This window comes from Pseudopipra pipra, chromosome 7 (genome assembly GCF_036250125.1).
Source record: "Pseudopipra pipra isolate bDixPip1 chromosome 7, bDixPip1.hap1, whole genome shotgun sequence".
NCBI classification, from domain to species: Eukaryota; Metazoa; Chordata; class Aves; order Passeriformes; family Pipridae; genus Pseudopipra; species Pseudopipra pipra.
This window is the reverse complement of record NC_087555.1, coordinates 25,086,478-25,112,776: the sequence shown is the minus strand read 5'-3', so window position 1 is coordinate 25,112,776 and position 26,299 is coordinate 25,086,478. Positions and strand designations below refer to the sequence as shown.

Below are 26,299 nucleotides of genomic sequence, written 5' to 3'. Positions count from 1 at the left end.
ACTAAGAAATAATTTAACCTTTATCTCAAGAAATAGGAAATGGGACAACATGACTGTTTCCTGCTTACATCATCAATCATAACTAGATACCATGCATCAGTTTTTCCTACTCACGCATACATGAAGTTACTACCATCTGTGGTTAAATAAAACACAGACCAAAACACCACCAGAAAAATAAACAGTTGCAGTGATGCTGCTGCTCAAACAGATTGGACTAGGGGAAGGATATCAATCAGCCTTTCTCAGCTTACAGTTAGCAGTAGAAAACGTCAGAAAAAAAAGAGTAAGCAATGCGTAATCGGTATCTCACCATGTCAGCAACTCATAAATAGCTGCTTTATATCTTTTGTTGCTAACAGTTTGGGATTGATTTAACAGGATAATATGGATCCTGCAAGGATGCACCTCTCTGAAGAAAAAAATGTAAACACAGAGTGACTGAAGCCTGACTGAAAAACTAATGCCTGCTGAGAAAGAAGGCCTCAAGAAAATAATTTTGATACTTAAACCACCACCTTTAAATTCTGAACGCCATCTTATTCCTAACATTGGTCACTGCACCTTGAGGTGCACTTCTGAGGGGAAAAAACCCTAGAAAACCAAAGCATCTGTGACAGCTGTGATACACTGGATTATTATACTAATTACAGGCTCAGACCAACTGAAGTGTGTGTTTAGGGGGAAGGGACTGTTTGAATTTCATGAAGGTGAAGTGGTGCCCTGCTCCATACCCCATGCTTCTTGCACCATATTCTCAGGGGGGGGGGGGGGGGAAATAAATAAAAAACAACAACAACAAACACATATCAGTTCTGTTTCTGAAAACCAGAAGTGGCCAGCAGGGTCTCCAGTGACAGCTCAGGTGGCTCCAACTGTAGCAATTTTCACAATGTCTTCTGTGCTTCGTTGCAGTGCTCCTCCCAGTCACCACCCAGTAAACATAGTGATAGCAGCCACCAGCAAAGAGAGGAGGAGGGTCTGGTAGAACACATTTAAATCACAGCAAGAACTCAAGAAGATTCTTTTCTAATCCTATAATTTCAAAATCCACTTAGAAAAGTTACTAAAGACTCTCTTTGTAAGCAAAGCAAAGCCTCATGAGGTAGAGCTACTAGTGTAGGACATTCTCCTGAAAAAGACTGAAAACAGCAAAATCAGGTATTTCTGACAAAACTAAAACACTGGAGGTCTTCAATAAGTGACATTTGTGTGTGACTGCAACTCAAAAGTATTATGCAGAAGCACACTTTCCCAGATAACCGAGATAACAGTACTTGGACAAATGTCCACAAGCATTCACAGGTCACCCTGAACTTAAGTAAAACTCACGGGCAAACAGCCCACTACAGAGTGTTAGAGATTTGCTATTTGGGAACTAAAACTAGTAGGCATTCTGGCACAGTGGTAACAGGCATTTTTACTTCATGTTAATGCTGTGTTATTTAAAAGTACAACAAGAAGAATCTCTTACCCACAACTCCCCACCAAGCCACAGTCTTCCACTACAGGCTTCACACAGACAGGCACTAAGTATTTATAAACCAACTGAGCCTATGCTAAGCTACAGCTTTATTGGAAAAGAAAAGCTACTAGTGAACTCAGACACAAAGTATGTGCTAAGTAGTACTGTGTGGAGTCTGTCTGAAGGAGTCCTGTTTGTCAGATGTCCAAGCAACAGGTTTTACCCTCGGGGTCTGGTCCAGCAGCAGGTGCTGTTGCTGGAGCTGGAGTGTGAAAATTCTGTGCACAGAATTTTGAATTGTTGACTTCAAGAACAGCAGTGGCCTACCAGAAGTACAAGGTTTTATCTTCCACTTACCTAGACATGTCTTCTACTTATCTAGGTTCCAGTTAAAGAAATGTTTGTCCACAGCATATAGCAAAAAGGGTAAAAAGTTCCTCATGTCTTGCCCCATCAATAGATTTGTCGTACCTCAACATTTAAGACCCACAAATACTTGCTTCCCCTTCCTAACACATACAGAGGTAAATAGGAAGCTCTTTTCATAATGGGAAAAGGATGGGGTCTCTCTCTGCTCTGGCCACCGTTACATTGAGGCTGTGAAATTGATTAATTATGTCCTTGGATTTTGGACAAAGAGCTTGGTTGGAAAAGACACACACACAGCAGAGCTGTCTGGTTTGCCTCTCAGCAAGAGCAAACTGACCTGCTCTCAACACATTATGCGGGCAGTGCTCGCAAATATGCAAACAAATTAAAATCACTTCAGCTTAATAATCATTAAGAAGCAATATCTATCACTATATATATTCCAGACAACAGGATAAGGGAGAGGTGCACAACCACTCCTCCAGCATAAGGCCTTACAACGACAGAATATAGAAGCCTCAGATCCTCTTACTGGCATCCCAGAACCCTCTACTCTTCCATTTTAAAAAATAAAAATGGGGTTTTATCCTTTACAGAACACTCAATGGAAAACTAGTAAAAAGCAGTAGCAAACTCATGACAAAAATAAGCTTGACAGGTTATGCAGTGGTTGAAAATCCTCCATCAAGCAGGATTATTTCTTGCACATTAAACGAAAAGTAAGATTTGCTAGAAAGCAAGAGGGCTTCTGAGGATGAAGATTTAGAGACTTAAAAATGTGAATTAATTAAGCTATTCCCATGATATCTGCCATCAAGCTTCTGCAGCAATTAATTCACTGCACCTTCTTTGACTTTTCCTAAGCCAGAAAGAGCTCTAACAAACATATTGCACTATATGATGAGTGATGAATCTTCTAATGCTTGAATTTCACAGATTCAAACTAGAGGCATGAACTGTGTCATCTTCAAAGTAGGTCAGTTACTTTAAGATAAAAAAATAAAGGTAAAAAAATAATAAGCTGGCAATTTGAAAGTACCTTCATCTTTCTTAAATTTCCTTTATTCAAAGTCCCTCCTTCCAGTTTCCCTGGTTATAAAATGAAAACCAGGACAGCATTCATAGAGGCCTTTAGAAAAATGCAGAACTGATGGAGGAGGGATGGAAAAAAAAAATGGCATCTAGAGTAAGAACAGATGGCTTGTTCCTACAGGTGATCACAGTGGCTTCCTTAATAAGAAAGATTTACTCTTAGAAAGACTTCAGTGAGATGTCAGAGAAAAGGATATACTAAAGGAACTATGGAGTTCTTCAGGAAGCTTCCTGGGCTTTGTAGCTTGTGATGGATCAGTTCTGATGTCTAAGAGGGCTTGAACTCCTAAGGTTTTTTTCCCTTGTTGAAACATTTATAACGTTTTTCTTCTGCACAAGTTCTTTGGTACCTGGTATAAGAGCTGAGAAAGAGGACGTAAAGACTCACATGGAATACTTGCAGAGGCTGTTCTCTCTACCTAACAATGCGTTTCCGTGATTTCTGAGGTAAATACTCTTCTCTCATACTAAGCTGAAAGTAGACAATGAGTTGTAAAGCTATTAATGTGTAGCATACAGAGCCAACACAGTTGTACAAGTCTTGTTGCTTTTGTGAGAGAACCCAAAATTATATATGCCCTCTCATCCCACTTCCACTATTAAGAGGAAGCTCCTCCTGTATTTGTGAAAATACTGAAGTGAGTTATATTACTGTGTTGCCTCTACTTAAGTCTAATCTCCGAGGCTAGAAAATCCTCCACTACATCTTTTACTGATCCCTGTTTTTAAGCCTCCAAGTCCCAGACACAAAATTTAGGTTAGCTTTTGAAAGTGGATATACAATGCTCTTTGAATCAAAGTAATGTCCAAAGGTACTTTTCCTCTAGTTTCCACAAGGCAATCAAGTGCAAATTAGAAAACAGTATTCACCATTGCTGCTCTTAGCAAATATAATAAATAAGCAATAGTAAGCAGTGGGTTGTGGAAAACTTGCCACACTCAGTGCTGACAGTTTTCAGCAGTGTAAGTTAATGATTGTTAATTTGAGCTTATCTAGTTTCAACTTACAAACCAAAATACCTAAGTGTAAGGAAGTGCTATCCTCACTACAAATGGAAAAGCTGAAAACATGATCCACATATTTCTGGTCCAACAGTAATTTTAGAAATTAAATAACAAGTGGCTGGGATTTAGCAATCTTTGAGAATTTCAAGCACTGAAGAACTAAAGGAGACCAGAGCCAGAAAACCAAGAGCTAAAGAACAAAAATCGCAGGATGTCTCTGACCAGTAAAAAAAATCTGGTCTTGGAGATGGGCATCTGGAATGGATAAATATTTGTTTAACAGGTACACAAGTTCTTATGTTAACATACAACAGAAATTGCATTCCTTACTCAAATCTTCAGCAAAGGGCTTATGAAATTTTCATAGTGATTTTTTTCTGAAAAGGACTTGAACAGAAGCAGTTGAAGAACTGAAGTGAGTCAAACTATAAAACTGGATCAATGACTGATAAATTGAAGACTGGTGCTTAATCTGCCTTATTCCTCTGAATCGTTTCTTCAATAGATACAGACCTGAAAAGACAATGGTTAAAAAGAACTTCCACTGGCAGGCGACACCCAACAGAAGCTTCACCAATATCATATGAAAAGTTCTAAGAAAGTTCTGGTGTGTCTCTAAATGAACAGAGCTTAAAACTAAACTGGAAAGAGGACAATTCTATGATAAAACTGCAGGGTAATAGCAAAGACAAAAGTTTCTTCAAGTATAAGCATGGCTACCTGTAAGATAGAATAATGTCTAAATGCTTTACAAAGCACTATGAAGAAGGCTTTAAAAGCACCTTCAAAAATTTTCAAAGCCCCTTAAGCCTGTTTTGTCAAATAGGTATTTAGCCACACTTACACAAGAAACAAAGAAGGAATGCCAGTTTAGTGGAGACTACCTCATTTCACCATCCAAGCCCTGTACCATCCACTGGGCACTGCAGTTCCCACTAAATCATTTTTAAACTGATACAGAAATAAGACTCACATGCAGATGATTATTAAGCCTGCCAGAGTACTTTCTGCAAGAAAGAGACCTCTCTCTTTACCTCTTTTCTTTCCTGTAGCTTTAATCATGTAAGTTGCCCTCTGACATCTGTCATAACCTATTATGTTGCACTGCTGATGCTGGTAAATACAAACCTAAAATTCACTGCTAGGTGAAGTGACATACTGCACAGCCCCGGGGTTCATCTCCTTCAGGAGAGAAAGTCTGAGTATATCACTATAAATATTTTATGGTATGCACTGTTCCAGGAGAGAATAATTTTATTTTTTATTTGGTTTATGGTTACATATTCAGTTATTTCCAGTATCTTCATAGCTGCTGAAGGTCATTAATATGTAAGTTATTTAACAGAGACCTTGAGAGGTTAAGAAAAATGTAGCAATCAGTGGTTACTGGAAAATTTTCTAGCTGTCTTCAATAAGTTAAAAATCCAACCTGAAGTTGGACTTTTAAATATTTAATTACACAGATAAAAAATTAGGAGGTGCATGCAGACTTCTGAAAAACCTGGATTAAGGACTTTGGCTCTTGATCTTTAATTTTTTGGAATAAGAAGAAAAAGGAAAAAAGAATTAACTGGGATAGTAATAAAGCTTGTAATGAGGCTCACCTCAAGCTGTAACCAAAATTTAAGCATGGCTAAAATATTATAAATCTGTGGGGGTTTTTTTGGCTTTAATACAAGCTAAACTGAAAATGCATGGAACTTGTGTCAAGTCACAAGCACTGAGATCCCATGCCTTCTTGTTTGAAGGAACTATTCTGAGGTCTCCATCTTCACAAGTTTACACCCCCTCACTTCTGTCACAGAAATGTGACAAACAATCACACTAAGTGGGCTCTGGCTCGGCTGTAGAACATGCCAGTTTCAAGGCCTGCTTCTAGAAATTTCTGAAATATGTAAGCCTGGTCAGAAAAACACTTGCAATTACAAATGTTTTCTTGCTCAGGTGGCTAATAAATGTCTTCCCTCGGACAGCACATACTCTGATCTAAGCTATTTTTGAGGGGGCAGAGACCTTTGGAGATGTGAGAATTTATATACACAATATGCTTTTGACATGTTAAGCCCCAGAACAAGACCACGAGTCTTTACCTCTTCTTCCTTGCGGATATTGCACTGTATGGGAGTTACTTTGGCAGGACTCATGGAAGAAAACTTGTAATTTAGTTCTTCTGCAGCAGCTTTTAATCGGTCAAATTTTCGAGAGGCAATAACAACACTGCAACCTGTAGGGACAAAATGAAACATCCTTCAGCTAATGGAATTATGCTATTTTTTTAAATACTGTCATGGAGATACTTTGCAGAATGTGCCATTATTAGTCACTGACTAGAAGATACAGTGTTGAAATTCTTGCAAGAGAGAGAAATGACTGATGTCAGGTGCTTCTTAGCAACAAGATCCCTCTGTGCCAGGAAAAGAGCAATCAAAAAAAAAAGTCCACAAGGTTCCCTCTCCTTCCTGCAGAGGGGAAGATAGCCTGTGAGTTGCAGAGTCAGCAAAGCAGCTTTCAGACATCACTTTTGCTGCCTCTGCTCACAGCTGCCTCATTTATCAATTAAGTGATTTAAAGATGTTTCAGCAGGTCTTGATTACAAAAAAATGCTTGCTTCCAAAACCACAAAAATAATCTTACTCTGTGACTGGCTGTAATTTTGACTAGCAGTGAGCAAATGTAATGCCTTGCTTTTTAACCCTACAGAGACTGAAGGAAAGGATAATAGCCTCATGAGATTAATCCCTATCTGCAGACTACAGACAGCAGGAAGATGCTTTTCTGTGGCACTGCAGAATCCTAGCTGCAGAAAGGAGAGGGAAAATAGGCAGGAGCTCAAGTATTCTGTTTTTTTCAGCATTTAGAGGCAGAAGGAATCATTCTACAGAGAAAAAACCAATGCTAATGCCAAATTAAAGGCAAGCACTGACACTACAATCAGCCTAGAGTCTTCTGTCACACCAGTGGACTCAGGACAGCTTTAAGGCTTCAGCAATTGCTACTACATAGACTAAACCAAAGCACACCAAATTAATTCCTAGTGCAAATCCAGCAGGCATGCAGTTTCATATAATGGATAAGCAAATTACTAGCTCCCACTGCCAAGCAGGCAAGGATGTCTTGCTCCCAGTTTGCTCTGCTGCTTCCATAATCTTACATCCCAGCAGAAGTCATCCCTTCCTCATACCAGGTCAACTGCTTATCTGCTTTAACATAAACCAATTCAACACATTCAATCTGTAAAAAAAAAAAAAAGTTCACATCTTGCCAGGTGTAAGGTTTTTTTCCCCCTCCTCTGTTGCCAAGTGAAATTTGGCCTCTCATGTGATCAAACACCAGAATCAACTCAAAATAACTAGTGGGAGGAAGAAGCAGCAAGCTGTTCATTTGACTCAGGCTATCTTGTCAAAATATACATAAAACAAAACAAAAAAACCCCAAGCCAACCAACCAACAACAACAACAAAGAAAAAACAAACAAAAAAAAAATAAGAGTTGAATTCTTCCAGAAGGAAGTGCTGCAACTACATATCACTAGGAATGGGAGCTTCACCTTTAATCAGTGGCCATCTTAAAACAACATATGTAAAGACAGTAGTCTATGAGGTCTCCTGATTTTTTTAAATTAAGAACTCCGAGCACTTGAACAACCACCTGATTAATGCAGAGTCCATAAAATGGCACACACAATTACCAATTAATACAAATACTGAACCAGAGTAGCACAGTTATATTTATCAACTTAAGTGCTTACTAATATAAAAACTGATAGAGAATAAGGTCCAGTAAAAGACTATATTTTTGCTAACCATGCTAACTGGGAGAGGGGGAGATAATAACTCATGAGGAACACTTGGTAACTACTGCACAAGCTGACACTATTTCATTTATTTTTCCTCATGACAGTCATAATGACTGGCATCATCTGCCATTGCTCCTACACCTATAGGAAGCAGCCCCCCATGTATACATAAAGCACAAGGTATACATGGAAAGAGCTCCTGATCATCTTCTTGTCAATAGCAACCTGCAAATCTCCAGGTAAGGAAGGTTGCTCAGTCAGACTTCAGTCATAGCTCTTTCTTAATTTTCTCTCCAGTGATTTGTAGACATTTGCAGCCTTGTTTTTATTTAGCCTGCTATGGACACATTTCTGTATTTCTATTTTGCTTGAAAAAAAATAATGACTATCAAATGAAGCACAATTTTAAGGTAACTGGGTAACATCATCAACCAATAGTGTGCTGACGCTCAAAAAGAACCTCTTTTAGGGAGCATGTAAGGACACTCAAAGAGAATGTTTAGTTCCCAGTAATACAAAGGTAACAGAACTAATCCTCCTTTCAGCTACACAGAACAAGAAAGCTGGGGGGACAAAGGCCAGGAGAGGCAGAGATGTCTCCCACCACAGCCTTAACAAAGAAAGCTGTTTACTGTGCAGTGCAATGGTATAGTGCACATTCCAGCAGTGCAAACCACAGGCAGCGTGGCACCCAGAGGCATAATGTTGGTGTTGGTATTTTGAAGACAGTGAATCCAATCATGAAAATAAACTATCCAAAACCAGTCTGATGCCAATGATCCCTACCACTCATGCTGAAACCTGCAGGAAAGGTGTTGCAAGGCGGATTAGGAGGCACCTCTACCTCTCCTGGCCTCATATCAGAGTCAGGAGACTCCAGGTTTTACCACTTCTCTGTACTCAGCATGGAAAGAAAACCCATGCAGCGCACAGTGAAGATGTTCTTCAACTTTAGGACATTCCTGTCACAGGCACTGAGAGAAAAGCGCCACGTCTCTAATGTTACTGTGTGGACAGCAGTTCAAAACGACTCTGCTCCGCCAGGCTCCGTTCAACAACCCGATAAATCCTCCAGTTAACTCAAGATGAAAACTCACTGAAGGGAGAGTCTGAGAGAAAGGGTCCGGGTTTAACACACCCTCACTGTGACCGCCGAGTTTAAAATCTTTTACGTGCCAGCGGGCCCAAAGGCACAGCCCCACACCAACCTCACCTTGTGCCCCTCGCCTTCACCGCCCCTGTCACAACGTCCCACCCACACGCTCCTCGCAGCGCCGCCAGCCCCCAAAACGCACCGCAGCCCGCCGGGCACTCCCTGACCGTCCCTCAAACCTCATCCGACCCCAACACCCTCCTCGCCCCACTGCCCCACCGGGGCTCCGTGCGGAGCCCCCGCCCCTCCCCGCGCCCACCTAGCGCCAGTAGGTCGGCGGCGATGGCCTTGCCGATGCCGGTGCCGCCGCCGGTGACGATGGCGACCCGCCCGCGGAACAGCCCCGCCGCCAGCAGCCCTCGCCCCGCCGCCATCTTCCCCCTCCCTCCTTCCCTCCCTCCGTCCCTCACACCGCCCCCGCCGAGTGACGCGCGGCCCCGCCCGCCCGGGGCTCAGCGCGGGGGACGGCGGCGGCGGCGGCGGAGCGGCCGCACCAGCGCTGCCGGCGGTGCCCGGAGTCCTGCGGCGCAGCTCCGCGGGCGGCAGGTAAGGGCGGGCGGCTGTGCGGGGTCGGGAACGCCCAGGTCCGACCCTGACCCCGCGGGGGAGACACCGCTCAGCGCTGGGGAGGGGTCGGTGCCGCCGCTGGCGCCCCGGGGTCTCCGCTGCAGCGAGCGCCCACTTGCCCCCACCCGCGGTCAGGTTGCCGTGTTTTTCTGCACCGCTCCGGGTCACCTTCCCCATGGACGGGGGCAGGCACCCTCAGGATCAGCGGGAGCGGAGATCCGGCCGGGGGAATGCCCATGGAGTGTCACAGGGCTCAGGCAAAGGTGCTGGTGTGCAGCACCCCCGCGGGCGGGGAGTGCTCTCTCCGCGCCCTGAAGGCTGAGGGTGTAGCGTTTACCATGTCCCCCGTATAGTCATTTTGGGCTAAGATGCCTTTGTGTGCTCCCCTGCCCCAGAAATCACCCTAACTAAGCACAATATTAATTGCTCAGTTGACACAGAGAACAGCCAACATTATTTTCCTTTCTATCCTACAGTGAAGTGACAGAGCATCTTTGTCCATTGCAGGTGATTTTAACCAGCGCTGATGTGCCCAGCAGCGTGTGTGTGCATGTTCAGTGTCTTTCCAGGCATCTCCTCTGTCCTTTTCAATAGAAGAGATGTTTGAAAGTATGTCTCAATTTTGTCTCGTTATTTTTGCCTTAGGAGAGTTGGCTAATATGAGAAGACAGTGAGAATTTTTTTTTAAAAAAGACACATATAGGTAAAGTGGGAGAATCACTGAGTCTGTTGTGGTTTTCTCATTTGTTAAACAAATTTATTTACTCTCCCGAAACATATTCTGAGGTTTAATACTTTAATTCTGAGACAATTTTAGGATAACATCTTTATCCTGAAGTTCAGTGTTTTTTGACAGATGCTGTATATCCTCCTTTAAAGTGTAGGGAAGAGAAGGCATAGAGAAGTTAACAGTATGTCCAGGCTCATTCAGCGAAGGGTGGCAAGACAGAAGTGGATTTCTGCACGGTGGCTTAGGCCAGTGAGACAACTGTTAGACAAAATTGCCTTTTTTGGGTGAGTTAATGTTTGTAGAATCCTTTAATGTTTTAAAGCACTCCACTTTCTGGAGGCAAAACGTGAAGCACTGTGAGTGGCACTGCAAAAAAAAAAATTTACCCTCCTTTAATTATCTTCCACAATCTGAGACTTCACAGATCCCTATTAACTGTCTCTGGCTGCCCTACATATCTCAGGCAGGCTGTATCAGAGTGATCATTAATTAATCCCAGGGAGAAGCACTCATCTGTGCTAGTGAATTAGATCTTCATATTCCAACCTGCCTGCCATCCCGACTGAGCTGCAGGGCTCCAAAGGAAATCTAGAGAGCCTCTGTGCTCATGTGACCTCCTTGATTTCACTATTCTTCCCAGAAAGCACTATTAAATGATTTTTTTTTTCCCTATCAGGATATATTGCTTGGTTTCTGGAATTTCTCAATAGACGCAGAAATACAATAAATAAAGGGCTGAACAGTTAAGATTCTGTTAAGATTCTCTTAGTGATAGGTGGGAGGTAAAAGGGGAGAGGTATACAGACTGGAGAGGAAGGAGAGAAAAGGAGACATCCATTCCTTGGCCATCAATGGAGGGTAGCCCCTTCTGGTAGAAAATCTATCCACAAAGAATAGAGCTGAGGTAACCAGTGCTCACGGACATTTTCAGCAAGGCAGTGGGTTCTGTTCACTGTTGTGTGGGTTGCCTTTGAACCAAGGATTCAAACTGTACCTTTGTGTGACTCGATTTTACTCCAGGGCTTGAAATTCAAAATTATTTAAGATGAAAGGGAGAAAATCTTATTAACTAAAATCAATTTTAATCTTCTCATATGCTTGTTCTTTCTTAATCACAAAGGAATGTTAATTTTATTGGTAACACTAAAACATGTTGGTTTGTTACTACATGCAGCCATAGTGGTAAATTAGTAAGCAGAAGGCTCTTACATAGTTATGTTACTCTATAAACTTAATGTTCAGATTCTGAATTTTTATGTGTTAGAAAATAGTGTCTGATTAGACAGCTTATTTTTTATTTATTTTTTCAGTATATGTCAGCTTGATTTTGGAAGAAAATAAATCTGCATTTAAAGCCTCGGAGTCATAATTTTCATTTTTTGAATTAACTATCTGAATTTTTTTGCCTTGGTATATCTATCACTTTAAACATTCAAAAATCAAAATGACACATTTAGGAAAAAGAATTAATCTGTAGTTTTTTCCAGTTGTCATCTCTTTTGGAGTTGTGGGATATCATTCTTGAACATTTACTTTTTTATTTATATATTGAAGAGGAAAAACTAGATTTCCTGTTTTTACAGCTCCCAGATTGTATCTTGGCTTTGAATGAACTAGTTCAATTTGTTGAGATGAATAGGAAACTCTGCATTTTCAGAAAAGGCTACTTTTGTCCAAAGCTGATGTGCTTTGCCAGCCTATGGCTCAGCTATTCAGCTGATGACATCTGCCAGTCCAGAACTCTGCCATGCTTTAAAAATCCTGGCACTGATATGTACTGCCTTAATAATTCCTTGTATCATGCTATCCTTCAGGGTGTCCGTGCCCTCCTGTAGCTTGTAATCCTTTTTGGCAAGGGGGAAGGTCTCACAGTTGTTAAATACCAACCTGATGTGAGAAAACAGATGGCTCCAAACAGGAGAGAAACCTCCACAGGATCCAAACCCCAGGAGAGGTATCCCTGGAGTCAGCAATCTGACAAGGAGGTGAGAGGAGAAGAGATTTAATGAAAAGCATCTTAGTGCCAGAAACAAAATTTTAATGTCAGAGACCATTTCTGACAGAGGGTTTTTGCAAAAAAAACATGGTTGCACTGCAGCAGCCTCTGCTTTTGCAGACCCCACTCTTATGTGTGCTCCAGGTTCGTATCTTCTCCTGGGATTCCAAACTACACAAAGTATAACAACAATAATTTCTTCCTTCCCCATACCTATTACAAGAAATGCATGGATTGAGCCAAGACCAAATGAAAACCAGTCTGAGTTTCAGTGTCTTTACCTCTCTGGACCTTTCAGTGGGATTATGCAACAGGCCTCTTTGGAGATCCCTGATACTTTCACCTCCTGTACATTCTCTCCTGAGGCTGTGTTTCCTTTCATCATTTCTCTCCGGTAAGTGAGAGCCTTTCTGTTTAGTGGCCTCTGGTTTCCATGTCAGAACAGCCTCCTGGTCAGCCCCAGCTGATGTTCAGGCTCTCTGGTCAATTAATCTCTTTAGGGACTTCCTCTCTGGAAAGGTACTTTACTCTCAGCTGTATCTTGGGGGATTTCAGTCTAATTAGGAGATAATCAGGATTTTACAGCCTTTCATCATTATCCCTAGGAATTTCATTCCAGTGATTAAAAAAAATGCAGGAGATACCAAGAAAGACATCCCACTTGAAGCAGAGTTCATAGTGTTACAAGATGTAGAATATCAGCATCAAACAGTTTGAAACAGGTATGTTGACAGATTTTATAAATAATCACACACCCTGCTAATACCATACTAATGATACTAAATGATTCACTTGTCTGCAATTCAAAGTGCTGCATTTTTAATATCCTGGCATCGTGGATCTCTATCTGCACTTGTATCCAGTCGCAAGTCCCCTGAGCCAAGTAATTCCTGCTGCTGGAGATACTGTCTAAATACCTTAGATTATATTTACTGTGCAATGCATTAAACAATCCTGATCACTCCCAGGGGAATCTTCCAATTCTCTCTCTGTGTAGTTGTGCTCTCCAGCAACTCCTGGGCTGCAGCCAGGTGTTATTCTGAGAAAGTTCTGATTTGAAGCCCCCTGATATCTTGCTTAAATAAGAACCACAGGATATATCTTGGTCTCAGTATTTTTCAGATAATCCTTTCCAGGCTGGATTTACAATTGACCGTGTTCTCCATTAGGCTGTATGACTGCAACTGCTTCCTCTCTAATTGCAAGTATTTTGATGTGTGTTCTCCTCATTTTGTCTGAGTAAAGCACCGGGGTGCTTGATCTTGCCAGCACAGAGCAGGGCAAGAAAGGCGACTTAGATGGTCAGGGATCTTCTGAGTAGTTAGGAAGGAAAAAGAGCCTGAGGTGGCAACAAGGGTCCTTGTTTTTAATTATTGTAAAGGTCAGACAATAGTCCAGCATGCATTAAAACATCCTCTTGAGAGCAGTGTGTGATGGAGGTCTGAGATGGAGGTCACCTGCCAGCCAAGTCTGTAGCAGATGTCCTGCGTCAGCACAAGTGCATCACACCCACCACTGGTTCTTCATGGCTTTGGAGGCTTCAAGAACAGCAACTGCTGGTGTTTTTTACTTGAACGTATGTGTGTGCATACGCTGTGTAGAAGGTATTTCCTCTGCACTCTGGTAAGGGAGGTGAGGAGCTCAAAACTCCATTTTCATGTACTACATGCTTGCTCTGTTGTTACTGTTTTCTAGGCATCTGCTTGGATGCCTAGAGAGGAGGAGACACTTCCAGTTTGTTGTATGCAGTAAGTTCCTAGTACCTCTTCCAATCCCAAATGAGGACAAATTGGGTATTATACCAATAAAAGTAGATGCTACACATGATCCCAGCTTAAAGGCACTGCTGTGGAGGCAGGATACTGGACTAAAATTGGTGAGATTGACTTTGTTCAGCTGTTCCTATGGTGTGGTGTAATCCAACAGTGATTTAGTTGATTGGGTAGCCATTACAATCAGCACCTGATGTTTCGAGGTGCAGGATGGCCTGTTTTGGCAAATGCAGAACTGAGGGGTAGAGCAGGGGAAGAGAAAGCGTGTCTCCACTTTATGGTTGAGATGTTTTTCCCTACAAGATTTAAGGACTTCTGTTGAGTTTATTCAAGATTCATATCTAAATGCTTGGTCTGCTTTGAAGATTTCAAACCAACTTCCATTTCCAAGTCATGCTGTTTTGAAAGCCTTGGTTCTCTTTAAAGGCTAATGTGTACATGCCATTCCTTGACATTTTTAGCACTGTATAATAAAGAAACAGATATAATCCATGTGGAGGCACTGGAAAGCTTTGTGTCCTTTGTCTCAATTTTTCTTTCTTCTAGCAGTCTGGACAAAAAAATGGGAAGACAAAGGCAAGACAGCACTTCAAGCTTTTGCTCTAAGAGGAGGTAGACCAGTACAGTTTGAGGATTTAAAAAAAGTTGGTATGTAAGAAATCGATTAGACATTTCATGTAATATAAAATAAAAATGCTCAGCTATTCTTTTATGGTATCTTCCAGTCTTCAGTAATAAGTGATCTACACAGCAATTATTATTCTGTGACATTTGTAAAAGTTATGGAACAGCAAAGGAAAATAAAAAGAACTGATTCATATAACATATACTCTGTAAAATGTCCTTGACTTTTAAAAAAATCCTTTGAAAATGTCATTCAGAAACAATATAGTGATACTTTGGAATGCCTCTCTCCACTACTTTTTTTTTTTTTGTATTTTGGCTGTATCTGTAGAATATTGTCAGCAAGCATTTGGTTGTCTTATGGAAGGATGGAAGGGAGAGCAGGGGGCCTGAGCAACCCAGCATGGCCCCAGGAGCCAGCAAGCCCTTAATCCACACCTAAGCAGGTCTAGTCTTGCTGCAGCCTCAGGGATGGTCGACCAGCTGAGTTGGCCAATGCAGATCTGGCTCACAGTGCCAGCAGGATAGGTCCAGTAGCTGCTCAGCAGTGTGGTGCCGGCTGGCACTAATGCCACCTGTCTACAGGCAGGAGCCATGTGCCAGTGATAAATTGGAAGGACTGGGCAAACTTGGGTCTGTCGGTGCTTGTCTGCAGAAGCAGTCTTGTGTCGCTTCCCCACAGTTCCCTTTGCTTTTAGCTTGAGCTTTTAGCACCCTCTGCTCCTGAGGGGAAGGCATGAAGCAGAGGGGGGCTCCATTAGCAAACACCCATAAAGTTTTTGGTGACATGAGTCATCTTACTGTGTTATCCCCTCTGCTCAGGTGCCCGGTGCCATTCTCTGCTTTTGGCCGTCCAGCTTGAAGTCTGCTCCTGCTCGGATGCACGCCCAGACCATGGTCATTTTTCTTGTCTCTCTCTCCAAGACATGAAAGTGCTTTGAACTCTATAGATTAAGCAGGGAGGGAAAGATAAGTGTGATCTATGAACTTTGCCGTTTGCTTTCTTTTACCTTGCTGGGGTGGCAGAGATGGATGTTTCTCTTTGTGCCTCTTGCTGTTATGCAGATAATGCAGCCACAAAACAGGCCACTGCCAGGAGAGGTAGTTTTTCCTGCCTTGCTTAGACATTCTTTCCTCTAGAAGGAGCTGCACAGTGAACCTGATGAGGGAATCCATCTGGCTAAAAATAACATTATTTTCTGTGAGATAAATCCCCCTGTCAAGCTCACCACAAGCTGCACAGACCCTAGTACTGATAGGGAGGGGCTGTTCTTGCCTTACCTTCTAGTACGTCATTCATCCCAGCCTTGAGTATTTGCTAGATTCAAGTAACTGTGCAATCTAGTTTGAGCTATTTCACTGTGAAATAAAGAGAAGACAGGCATCCTCTGTTTCAGCAGGTGAAGATGAATATGTGAAAGACAATATGGAGTCATTTAGGTATTTAAAACAGATCCAAAGCTGTCGAGGGAACCCAACCATTTGGCTCTTTCCCTACATAAGTTCTGAATTAAATGTGTTTTCTTACACAGGTCTTGCACATGTTTTTGTTGGGTCTGGGGCTGCATTTCTGCATTAGACCAATGCACTTTGTCATAACACAATTGACTGGTGACAGACAGATCTGTACTGAACAGCTGGATGCATCTAATACCATCTATTTTTCATGTGTACAATCTGCCAGCAGATAACCCCCTTTAAAAATTACTAGGGATTGGAAAAGATCTTTTTGGGTAACATGCATACTCAAAAACATACACACACATGCAGAAAATCAGGGGCAGGCTTGGGTGGAGATAGGATTGGGGGTGCAGCAGTTATGGAGTAAATGCAGCAAGCAAAGGAAGATCCAGGGCTGGGAAGCTCTCTCTCTCGAGGTGTGTCTCGGGGGTAAATTTCCCTTTATCTTTTTCCCATCCTGCGTAACTCACAGTAGTTCTAAAGCCCAGGTTGTTTTTTGTTTCTGCAGACAACCCCTGCATGATGTGAGTGAAGATACAATGCCAGTTCTTCTTATGTGTTGTACATTTTATGAGACTATAAAAATAAAAATTGATGTTCCCTGCTGCTTACCGTCTACATTTTTTCCTCTCCTGTCTGCTTTGAGCAGTCATAAAAAGGTTACTTGTGCTGTAGCAGGGATTTAAGATCAAGGATTTTATTAGCTTGCAGGAAGGCTCTTCCTTCCTTTCTACATTCAAACTGGATAATTTCTCTTCTGTTAGCAGCAGGATCAAGCCCTGAAAACCAATGGAAGAAGCTTCCTTTGACCTAAATGGTGCAAGGCCAAGCTTTTAGGCTCCTGTTTTGTGTGTCAAAGACTATTACTGTCATGGGAAGCATAAGTAGCAGTAGCTTTCCTGCATAGTAACAGAAGATTCTGCTTCTAAAAATTCCTCTACAGAGTGTTTTTGCAGAGCTGCCTCCCCAGGGTTCTCCATCTGTTTTTGTATGGAGATTAATAATAAATTGTTTGGCTAATAAACTGCTCCCTGCTATCTCTGAAATGTGACCATTTCTTTCCCTTCCCTCCCATGGACAGTTATTAGATTCCTATCTGTCCCTGTGCTCCCACATGGGACACATCACTAATACGAGATGCTCAGCAATTGTCATGCTGCAGCTCCACAGCAAGGCTTTTAAGTGGTGCAGATTTTGGTGTGTGGCTGAAAGAACTGGTGCTGTGGACAGCCGTGTAGTGCTGAGGGCTGGCCTTGTTCTTAGAGGTTATAAAGAAAAGAAAGAGAGAAAAATTAGGCTTTTAAGTACTCTACTGTGATTTCTGCAAGAGCCCTTTTCTTGTTTGCAGCTACAGAGAAAATATTCCAAGGAAACATGGGACTGGAGCTCGAGTCTGTTTGACTCCCAGCACTGCTGCAGGATGTGGGGCTGCTGGTGGTATTTCAAAGTGCTGTGTTCAGAAGGTCTGGACCAGCTGGCAGAGGGTATTCCAGCTGCTTCATTGGGAAACAGATGAGAAAAAAATAAACACGATGTGCAAACAGGCATAAGATCAAGATTTGTGATCTACCATCTGATTGCTCCCTAATACAAACCAGAGGACTTCACCACACTAACAGCTCTTTTGGTCAAGTACAGGTGACCAAACTGCTGCCAAGATAGCCACTCCAGATTCAGAAGTTCCCAGTGATGGTATATCAACCATCGAGTGATGTATATCAAGTGACACCTACCCACTTTGTTAAAACACCTACCTAATGTCTGCCCTGCATTTGTATCTTGCGGCTTTTTATCTTGCTGCATCCTCGCCTGCTGGATCAGAGGGATCTCCTTTATGTTTTTATTTTTGATGTAGACAGATTGACATTAGATTTTACCTTCTTGTGCCTTAAACAGAATAATCTGGGCTCCTTCGCTTCCTTATCCCAAGGGCTCTGACTCAGCCACAGGAACAGTGCTTCCTTCTTAGGGGCTTGTCCCCCATTGCCCATTCCCTCTCCTTTTATCAGCAAGACAAGAAACTGAGCTGCCACCCTTTGATAGTCCTGGCTGTAATTCACGGTGGGGGTAGCTGCTATAGTGGGGGTGGGAATGTCAGGCATAGCAAAATAACTTGGGGATCATAGGCATCTTCTGATCATTAATCATCATTCTGCCTGACTGGTGAGCACAAGAACAGGACACAGATTTCCAGTGCCAGAGATTTCTGTGACACAGTCAAAAGTAACATAACCTTGCTCCTTGCATAGTCAAGGCTGACACAGTCCTTTAGGCTTTGGCACCACACTGAAGACTGACGTCATCTTATCATCTGCTGGGAGTTTAAGCAAGGCCACAGCTGGATCAACTTGAAGAAAAAAAGAAGCCCAACCGCAAATCTTTGCCTGTAGCTTTGTGTTATTTTTAAATGTTACTTGCAAGTCATCCCTTTCTCAAGTTAGTAGGTACTGAGCATGGAACTACAGCCAGGAACTTTGGGAATCCAATCCCCAATCAACTTCTGCGACTCCAGGCTTTTAGTAGATTATTCCAGCAGTGATGCTTTTGGTTTCTCTGTGTTTCCAGGTCTGTTTTCATCACTTCTGGGAACAGAATCTCACTGTTGCTCCAGGGGCTCATTAGGCTCAGTCAGGTGATTTTAGGATTTCATAGATGCAAAACATGAAGTTTTACTGATGATTTTCAGAGAAAAATGTTAGATCCTATTTTACCTCCTGGATGAATGTACTACAAAGAGTGAGTTTATGCCATGGCATAAATTCATTCCATTTACCCATACAGGCATTTTTAAAAAAACCCAAATAAAAGCTTACGTGAATTTCTGTTTTCCAGTATGTCTGCTAATTCAGGCATACATTTTTGCATGACACGTGAGATGGTAATCTAAACAGTCTGTTCCCAGCCCTCCTGCAGAGCTAACAAAGACATTCTCTGCCCAGTGATCTAGAAGGAGTCTGATTTCTGGGGTATGCTGAATCTTGGGGGTTTTTTTAATTCCATTTTATGTGTCTTCTGATCACCAGGGAAGATTTATTTTCTATAATGTCAAAAAATAATCTGAATTGTTGAGTTCTTCAAAGCCCCATAGAGCCAACTGGTCACATTCTTAGGTGTTAAAGTGATACAATTAGAAGTTTTGTGTGTGGGAGATGTGTGTAAGTGTGAGTGTACGATACATAAATGGTTGATCTAAAGTTCTGCACAAAATTTCAAAACAGACCAGCAAAATCTTAGATCTGTGGGAAGACCAGGACTATATTGCCAAATATAAAAATGCTTGACTTTTTTTATAGCATCTGTTCAAGTAAAACAATTTCCCCAGCATTGTGGGGACTACAAATTATGATAACTGTGTTTCTTAGTTTCCTGTTAAAGAGATGACTCAGTTACTAGGTAGAAGCTTAATTATTGGTCACGTGCATTCTTTTAAATACAAATGTTCAACACAGCTCTTCAGAGCTGTTAAAGCATTATTCAATGTATTCAGATTTGTACCTAAATACTTCATGAATACTTGACACAGTCAGTTTCCTAAATGTTATGAAATCTGAGAACCATTAATCCTGTGTCTTCCATATTCATGGAGCAGGATTTGTCTGCCTTGATGCATGTTTAATTATGTGGCTTTTACTTAGGCAGCTTTCCCATAGATAACAGTTTCACTTGGTATTACTGTTAATTTTACTTGAATGAGGAGCAAAAAATGGAGCCCTCATATTTGTACAAAGATTTGTGAAGATTTGTGTTGTTTTCCCTGCACAATCAGGAGACTGCTGTGGTTCCCAATTCCCTCCCTAGCAAAGTCATCTTAATAATAATTTTGCTTTAAATCCACTATATGTACTGTATTTTTCCAAGTTTGACAACACTAAATATTGCTAAATTGTTAAGGTTTGAAACATCATTCATTTTGACATAATTTGATTAATTTTTGTAATATCCTTGCAAATGTCAGTAAATCAGAAGATGCTCAAAATGAGAAAGGCTGGAACCAATATAGCTGTTGTAATGCTGGACAAGTGCAGTGTTCCTGTTGCAGTTGTCTCTAATCTGGTCCCTTAAATTGCTTAACTTCTTTTTTAGTCCTTTATTCTCATTTGGACCAAAACTGTTGTCTTCTGTTTGTTTCCAGCATTGCAGAGGAATGTTAAATTCATCCAGAAAACTGTGCTTGTTTACTTCCTTCTTATAAATGTTAATACTGTTTCCTATTCCAGTAGCTTTGGTTTGTTATATTTAAAATTGGACGCTGAGAATCAAGATTAGATTAGATACCACAAAAATTCTATGTAGTAGAATTGATGTTCAGGACAGTAGTAGAGATCTTCAGATGACATTTAAACCAGTTGGAAGTAACCCTTTTTAGGAAAATTCTGCCAATTTTTTTCTGCTTGGTAAGAAAAAGACTCTTTTCAGACTTCTCTCTCATTTTAGGCTGGGAATGGAGTGCATGGATGTCAGCAGTGGGACATTTTACCAAAACAAAGCATCCATGGAACCGTTGTCTAATCAATGACTTGTAAGTGCAGGAATTGGTGCTATTAGATTGGAAACAGGTGCTACAAGATGCCAAGTGAAGTGCTTGAGAGCAGCAGCGGGATGGAGGAAACAGTGCAGAAAGACAGCAAGTCTGGAGGCCAGAGCCCTCGCTCTGGCACAATGAAAAGGGCTGTTGCAACCACCGTCACCTTTGATGGGGAAGCCACTATGGACCGGAGGAAAAAGAAGAAAAAAGAGTCCCGTCCTGAGTCAATAATAGTGTATCGATCAGAGAGTGACAATAAGGTGGAAGAAGAACAGGCGGATGAAGAAGGAGGGGAGAGGAGCTCTGAGGAAGGCTCCAAGTTCCTGGGCCAGTCTATGGCAGATGGTATGTATTCCTGGGAACACCCACTTCCCGTAAACTTTTTTTGGTGACAGCTTGCTTTAAGGTCAAATGGAAGTGACAGGGGGACGAACCCTCTCCAACACTGCAGGCAAAGGGAGTTTGAGTTCATACATGAAAATGCTCTGAAACAAAAAGCACTACAGGCTGATTGGGGATATCTCCCACAGTTCTTTGCAGAGTTTGGTTGTTGCCACACTCTTAGTTTTCAATGTGTGTGCTGGTTGGAGTTGATCCAGAAAAATGCTGTGCGTGCTTTAAACAAATGATTCTGTGATCAAGTTGCTGTCCATGGCTGAACAATTGCCTATTAAGTGAAAGTATGGCAGCAGATGGATTTAGTGGCTCTACCTCTGATAGGGATTTTTACTTATTATCTAGGATTTGCTTTTTGTTTGCATACTCTCAGCACAGCTTCCTCTTGAAGAGTAATTATTTGGCAAGGTCATCATGGGGCACTTTGGAGCCCCATTTCGCTTCTGATGTCTGTCCTGGTCACCCTTGCAGGGAAGAAGGGAAGAATTGTGAAAGGCAAGGCCTATGGCTAATACTTTTGTGAGTCAGCAGTGCAGGGTGAGAGGGGCTTAAATGTGAATGCAAGTTCCTGGTCCATCAGATGCACCAGATTCCCCCTTGATCCCAACCCCTATCCTCATGACTTATCTGCTACCTTCCTTTTGTGGACCACTTCAAACTGCTCAGCCTGTATTTAAGAGTTTCTTAGTCAAGGTGGTCAGAATTAAAACCAGGAGGAAACATATTTTATCCCCATAGAAGAGTTTATGCCTAGTATCACTACAGGGGCCATCCTATACCAATGTCACTTGAAAACTAAGGCAGTCTATTTGTAACTTCAACACATATACCATCACTATCCTGCTTATGGATCTCTTAAAATGCAAATATAATTATATGACAGTTTGTAAGTTTTTTCCAAACGTCAAAAATTAATTCGAATTGAGATACAGTGCAAATGTAAAGTGAAATATTAGCTATTCAGGTATAACTCCATGTGTGGATGTGCTTATTCCAGAATGAGTTTCAGTCACATTTATCTAATTCATCCCAAGTGTCCATGCTGTTCAGGAATAAATCCATGAGGGAAACAGAGAAAACAGGCATATGATTTTTAGTTCAGTTACTCTGTCTCATCTCATTCTCATATACTGCTACAGCATTTTCCCTTCACATATTGTCTCTAGTGGAGATGTTGGAGTATTCTCCCTTGTGATTTCTATCATCTGGAATTCCTGTCTTCTCCCTTATTAGCTCTTCTTCCATTTCTTTCTATGATAGTTTTTTTCATACTGCATTGCTTCTTGCCTTCCATCTTTTTTTATTTTATTTTAATTATAACTCCATATGCACATATCCAAATTGTCTTTGGGGTGTTTGGGGATTTACACAAAGTACTTCATACAGAAAATAAATCTAATGTAGATGAGTTTATCTGTGTTGTAGGTGTCTGGAACATGCCTTTAGACAGCCGATATGTCACCCTGACTGGAACAATCACCAGGGGAAAGAAGAAGGGTCAGATGGTGGACATCCATGTCACACTGACAGACAAAGAGCTGCAGGAACTGGCTAAGTCAAAGGAACCTCCTAAAGAGGACGTACCCGAGAAGAAGAAGAAATGTGATGTTGGGTTGGACAGAGGACCCCACATTGTCCTCTGGACCATCATCTGCCTCCCCGTCATTTTTGTAGTGTCCTTCGTGGTTTCATTCTACTACGGAACCATTACATGGTACAACATCTTCTTGGTGTACAATGAAGAGAGGACCTTCTGGCACAAAATCACCTTTTGTCCCTTTTTGATTATCTTCTACCCAATTATAATTATGGTTGTTTCTTTTTCCCTAGGCCTGTATTCAGCTGTGGCCCAGGTAGCATGGTCCTTTGGGTACTGGTGGCGTGCTGTCAGGGATATGGAGAAGGGCTTCTGTGGCTGGCTCTGCAGCAAGCTGGGCTTGGAAGATTGTTCTCCATACAGCATTGTTGAGCTGCTAGATTCTGACAATATCTCAGGTAGTCTCTCTGGCAAGAGCTCTGCGCAGGGTGTTGAAACCTCAGCAGTCTGAGCCTTTGTCCTGGATGACTATTTTGGTCATATGCGAGTGGTTTTCACCTGGAAAATAACACACTGATTTTTTTTCAAATATATGTATATATTTAAACACAAGCTTAATGAATAAAATATTGGGCTGGGAGTGCTCTTTAAATATCACAGAATGCAGGAATGCTAGCTTCATGTGCTCTGGGTGGGGAGATCCAAGGATTTGTCATCTCTTGTGGCTAATTACAGCTTCTGGGAATGGTAAGAAAATCCAGGTCTGCAGGGCTCAGGCTGTTTGAGGAGTGGCAGAGATACATGATGCAAAGTCTGCTTCTGTCACATTAGACTTTGCTTTTCAGAAATAGGGCATAACAGTGACCCACTGACCCAGAAAAGAAGTCTCTGTTTAGGGGATGAACTTCAGGAGGTAGGAATCCATTCAGAGGTGAAGGCTAAATTGCAAAATGTGTGGTGTTCCTGCAGTTTTCCTAGAAAGGGTGCTTTTCCAGTCCTTCCAACAAGTGCAGCTAACTTAGGTAGACTGACTGCTTAGACAATAGTCAGAATTTGACAAACAGACCACTGGAATAGTTATGCCCAGCCTTTCACTGGGAGAGGAGAGCAGAGCAGCCAGCAATGGCCTGTGAGCTCTGTGCTGACCTGAAACACCCCCATCACACAAAGAAAGAGTAGGGCTTGCTTTGTAAGGCAACATGTGGGGACCTGATGAGCCTGTCACCAAGCACCTTGAGGTAGCTGTAGGTGCATAGATGGGTGCTTGGGACACACCTGCATTTGATCTCTTGGTAGGTGCACTGCTAGGAAGGATTGAGCTATGGGAGTCATACACAATGTGCAGTGCAAACAGTTGCGTTATAGGGAAGAAACACCTGCTCTGAGGAAGGGTGATCAGTTTGCATCTCACTGCAATGCAGGTGCAGACAGGTAGCATCTGGATTTAGGGAGGTGGAGTTGAAGGTACTTGGGATGGGAAGGTGTCAACGAAACAAGTAATTCTGGTTTTTAAGTTGCTCTTACGGGAGAGCTGTCACATCTCCCCTTTCAGAATGGGAGCCTTTCAGAGCCTATGTCTATTAGTGCCTCAGATCTGGAAATCTGTGTCCACTTCTCCCCTCCCCCCCTTCCTGGTTAATTATATGGAAGAGCAATGGATCATACATCCTCCTCCCCTCAAGTCTCATTTTCCTAATTAGTTTCCCTTCGTTTGGGACTTTGCATGTCAAGGTGGGCTCCCTGACCAGGCTGATGTGGCCACTAGGAACTGGAGAATTTTTAATTGTCTCTTTAAAAAGACAGCTAGCAGAAAAGTTCTTTTTTACTGCATTGACTGTTGGGGTTTGGGCCTATGAAGGACATGAGAAAAAGAGAGTTTTAATGGATTCTGATGGGCACTGAGTTACACATGTGAAACATGATTTATTTTCTGAGTGCTGTAGTTCAGCTGGTGCTGCTAGAAAGTCTGTCTGAGCCCCAACCCAGAGGAGCCAACCATTTGCATGTGTGTAGGTAGGTAAGTCGTGGTGTGCAATCTGTCAGCTGCACAGTCACTCATGTCTGTGTAGATGTTTCACTTCCCCAGTCTCCCTCCGAGATGGGGAGCCGCTCTAGTTTTAGGATGGTAAAAAGAAGCATTCAGAAGCTGGATTTCACAGAAACTAATGCTTTGTGTTGCATTTTAAGGATGACCTCAAGACTACACTGACTGTCTGTCCTGGTTAGAACATCTGGGAACCAGTGATGTATAGACAAGTCCATCCAATCCTCTAGGCCTGACACTGAGAAATAAGTAGTTCCTGCTGCATCCTTGGTCCCTGAGAGGCATGGTCAAAAGAGCCTCTTAGCACTGGCTGGAGGATTAACAGTGTGAATAGTGTACAAACCCAATATCAAGGGCAGGCTTGGCCCTACACTTTATTGACAAAGCAGAGGTGCTCCCTGGCGCAGGTACAGCCAGGCTGTGTTTGCTTCTTCCTGCTTTCAGTTTTTACTGGTGAAGTCTTTCAAGGCAGTGACCAACTTCCAGCAAAAAAAAAAAGAAATAAAAAAAACCAGACTCCAACCTGTGAGACAATGTCAGATAGTTCAGTGGGGTTCAAAGAGGCTGACAATTGCCTGGGACTGGTTCAAGCAGTGAAATGCCTTTCACAGGTCTGTCCTGAACAGGCAGGTTGATATGCCTCTGAATTAGCTGAGGACAAGTCATGCCAGTGCTGGCAATCTGTAGTGACCCAGTGCATCCACTCTGCTTAATAGTGTTCCACATGGAAATCACAGGCTCCCACATGGCTGGAGGGTGGGAAGAAGTGATTCTTAACAAGCATTAAGGAGAAGGAAGGTCCACTGGCAAGCGTTCTCACACTTTGCCTGAAGGGACATTGCTGGCATGAAAGAAGTGGATTGTGTATCTTGGCCCCCACATGCAGCAAACAAGTTTGAGGAAAGGATGGCTGGCAAGTGTGCACTGCTGCGGAGGGAGAAAACCCAATTCAGCTGTCACTGACAAACAGCAGCTGTTCAAGGCTACATGAAAGGCTGGGGTCAGTTGCACAAAGAGTCTTTAGCTTACAGAGGGCTTGAATGATAAATACTAGCTCATTACGGAATACAGCCATGTGAAATGTCTGCTGAGCTGCAGGATTTGCTTTCAGGATTGCAAATAGCCTGCTGGAGTGGAGAAAAAAACAGATCTATGCCTCTTACTGCTATGTAGACACCAAGGAGTGTCAGAGGAGTCATAGTACCCTCCCTCTGCCATGGCAGCTGTGCTTCTGGGTTTGGAGGTCACCTTTTGGGGGATATACTGGGACAATCCATAGTGTGTTTTCTACTTGTTTATACTTAACCAAGCTTGCCTTGGCTCCTGCTAAAGTCAAGGTGTGCCACTGATTTTGGTGTGGGCTATTTTAAGCTTGGGGTTAGTTCTGGTGCTATTTGTAGAAGTTTAATTCAAACTTTTCCCCAAACAACTCTGGATAGCTTTCTCTCTTGCCCATTATCCTCTTGTAGCAGTTTGCCTGCTGCAAAATATATAATCATTATCAATTATTGTAATAGAAAAAAGCACAAGTTTTTGTCTTGTTCTACCTGCTTTCAGAAACTCACAAGTCATTTCTGCTTATGTGCCACTGTCCAACTGCAGGGAATTCCAGTTATTCTGATTGTTGAGTGTGTTTCTGGCTGCTCTAGTCTGGATTTTTTTTTTTTAAGTAAAGATAGCGTGCGTTTGCTTATTATTTTTAATTGCATTTCCTTTCCCCATCCTTGCTGGCCTGGGTGGAGAATAAAGATGTATGTGGCTTTACAA

The 26,299-nt window shown here is 42.2% G+C and overlaps 2 protein-coding genes across 6 annotated transcripts in view; one reads left to right on the top strand and one right to left on the bottom strand.

Moving 5' to 3' along the window:
* The window catches only part of PECR (peroxisomal trans-2-enoyl-CoA reductase), an 18,000-nt gene extending 8,721 nt beyond the window's left edge, over positions 1 to 9,279 (bottom strand). Inside the window, exons 1-2 of the mRNA XM_064661280.1 lie at positions 9,140 to 9,279; positions 6,022 to 6,155 (exon numbers count right to left, since the gene is read on the bottom strand). Coding sequence (XP_064517350.1) covers positions 6,022 to 6,155; positions 9,140 to 9,254 — 249 coding nt within the window. The 5' untranslated portion in view covers positions 9,255 to 9,279. The remainder of the gene's footprint in view (positions 1 to 6,021; positions 6,156 to 9,139) is intronic.
* TMEM169 (transmembrane protein 169) lies at positions 9,237 to 26,299 on the top strand. Of its 5 annotated transcripts, XM_064661275.1 has the most exons (6): positions 9,237 to 9,426; positions 9,955 to 10,056; positions 10,327 to 10,461; positions 11,488 to 12,162; positions 20,465 to 20,900; positions 22,377 to 26,299. In XM_064661275.1, exons 5-6 carry the CDS (start codon positions 20,597 to 20,599, stop codon positions 22,997 to 22,999), a joined length of 927 nt encoding a protein of 308 aa, XP_064517345.1. In that variant the 5' UTR covers positions 9,237 to 9,426; positions 9,955 to 10,056; positions 10,327 to 10,461; positions 11,488 to 12,162; positions 20,465 to 20,596; the 3' UTR covers positions 23,000 to 26,299. The 5 variants fall into 5 exon arrangements, with proteins under 5 accessions (XP_064517345.1, XP_064517346.1, XP_064517349.1 ...); XM_064661276.1 differs by lacking the exon at positions 10,327 to 10,461; XM_064661277.1 differs by lacking the exons at positions 9,237 to 9,426; positions 9,955 to 10,056 and adding an exon at positions 12,779 to 12,895 and having other exon boundaries at positions 10,304 to 10,461.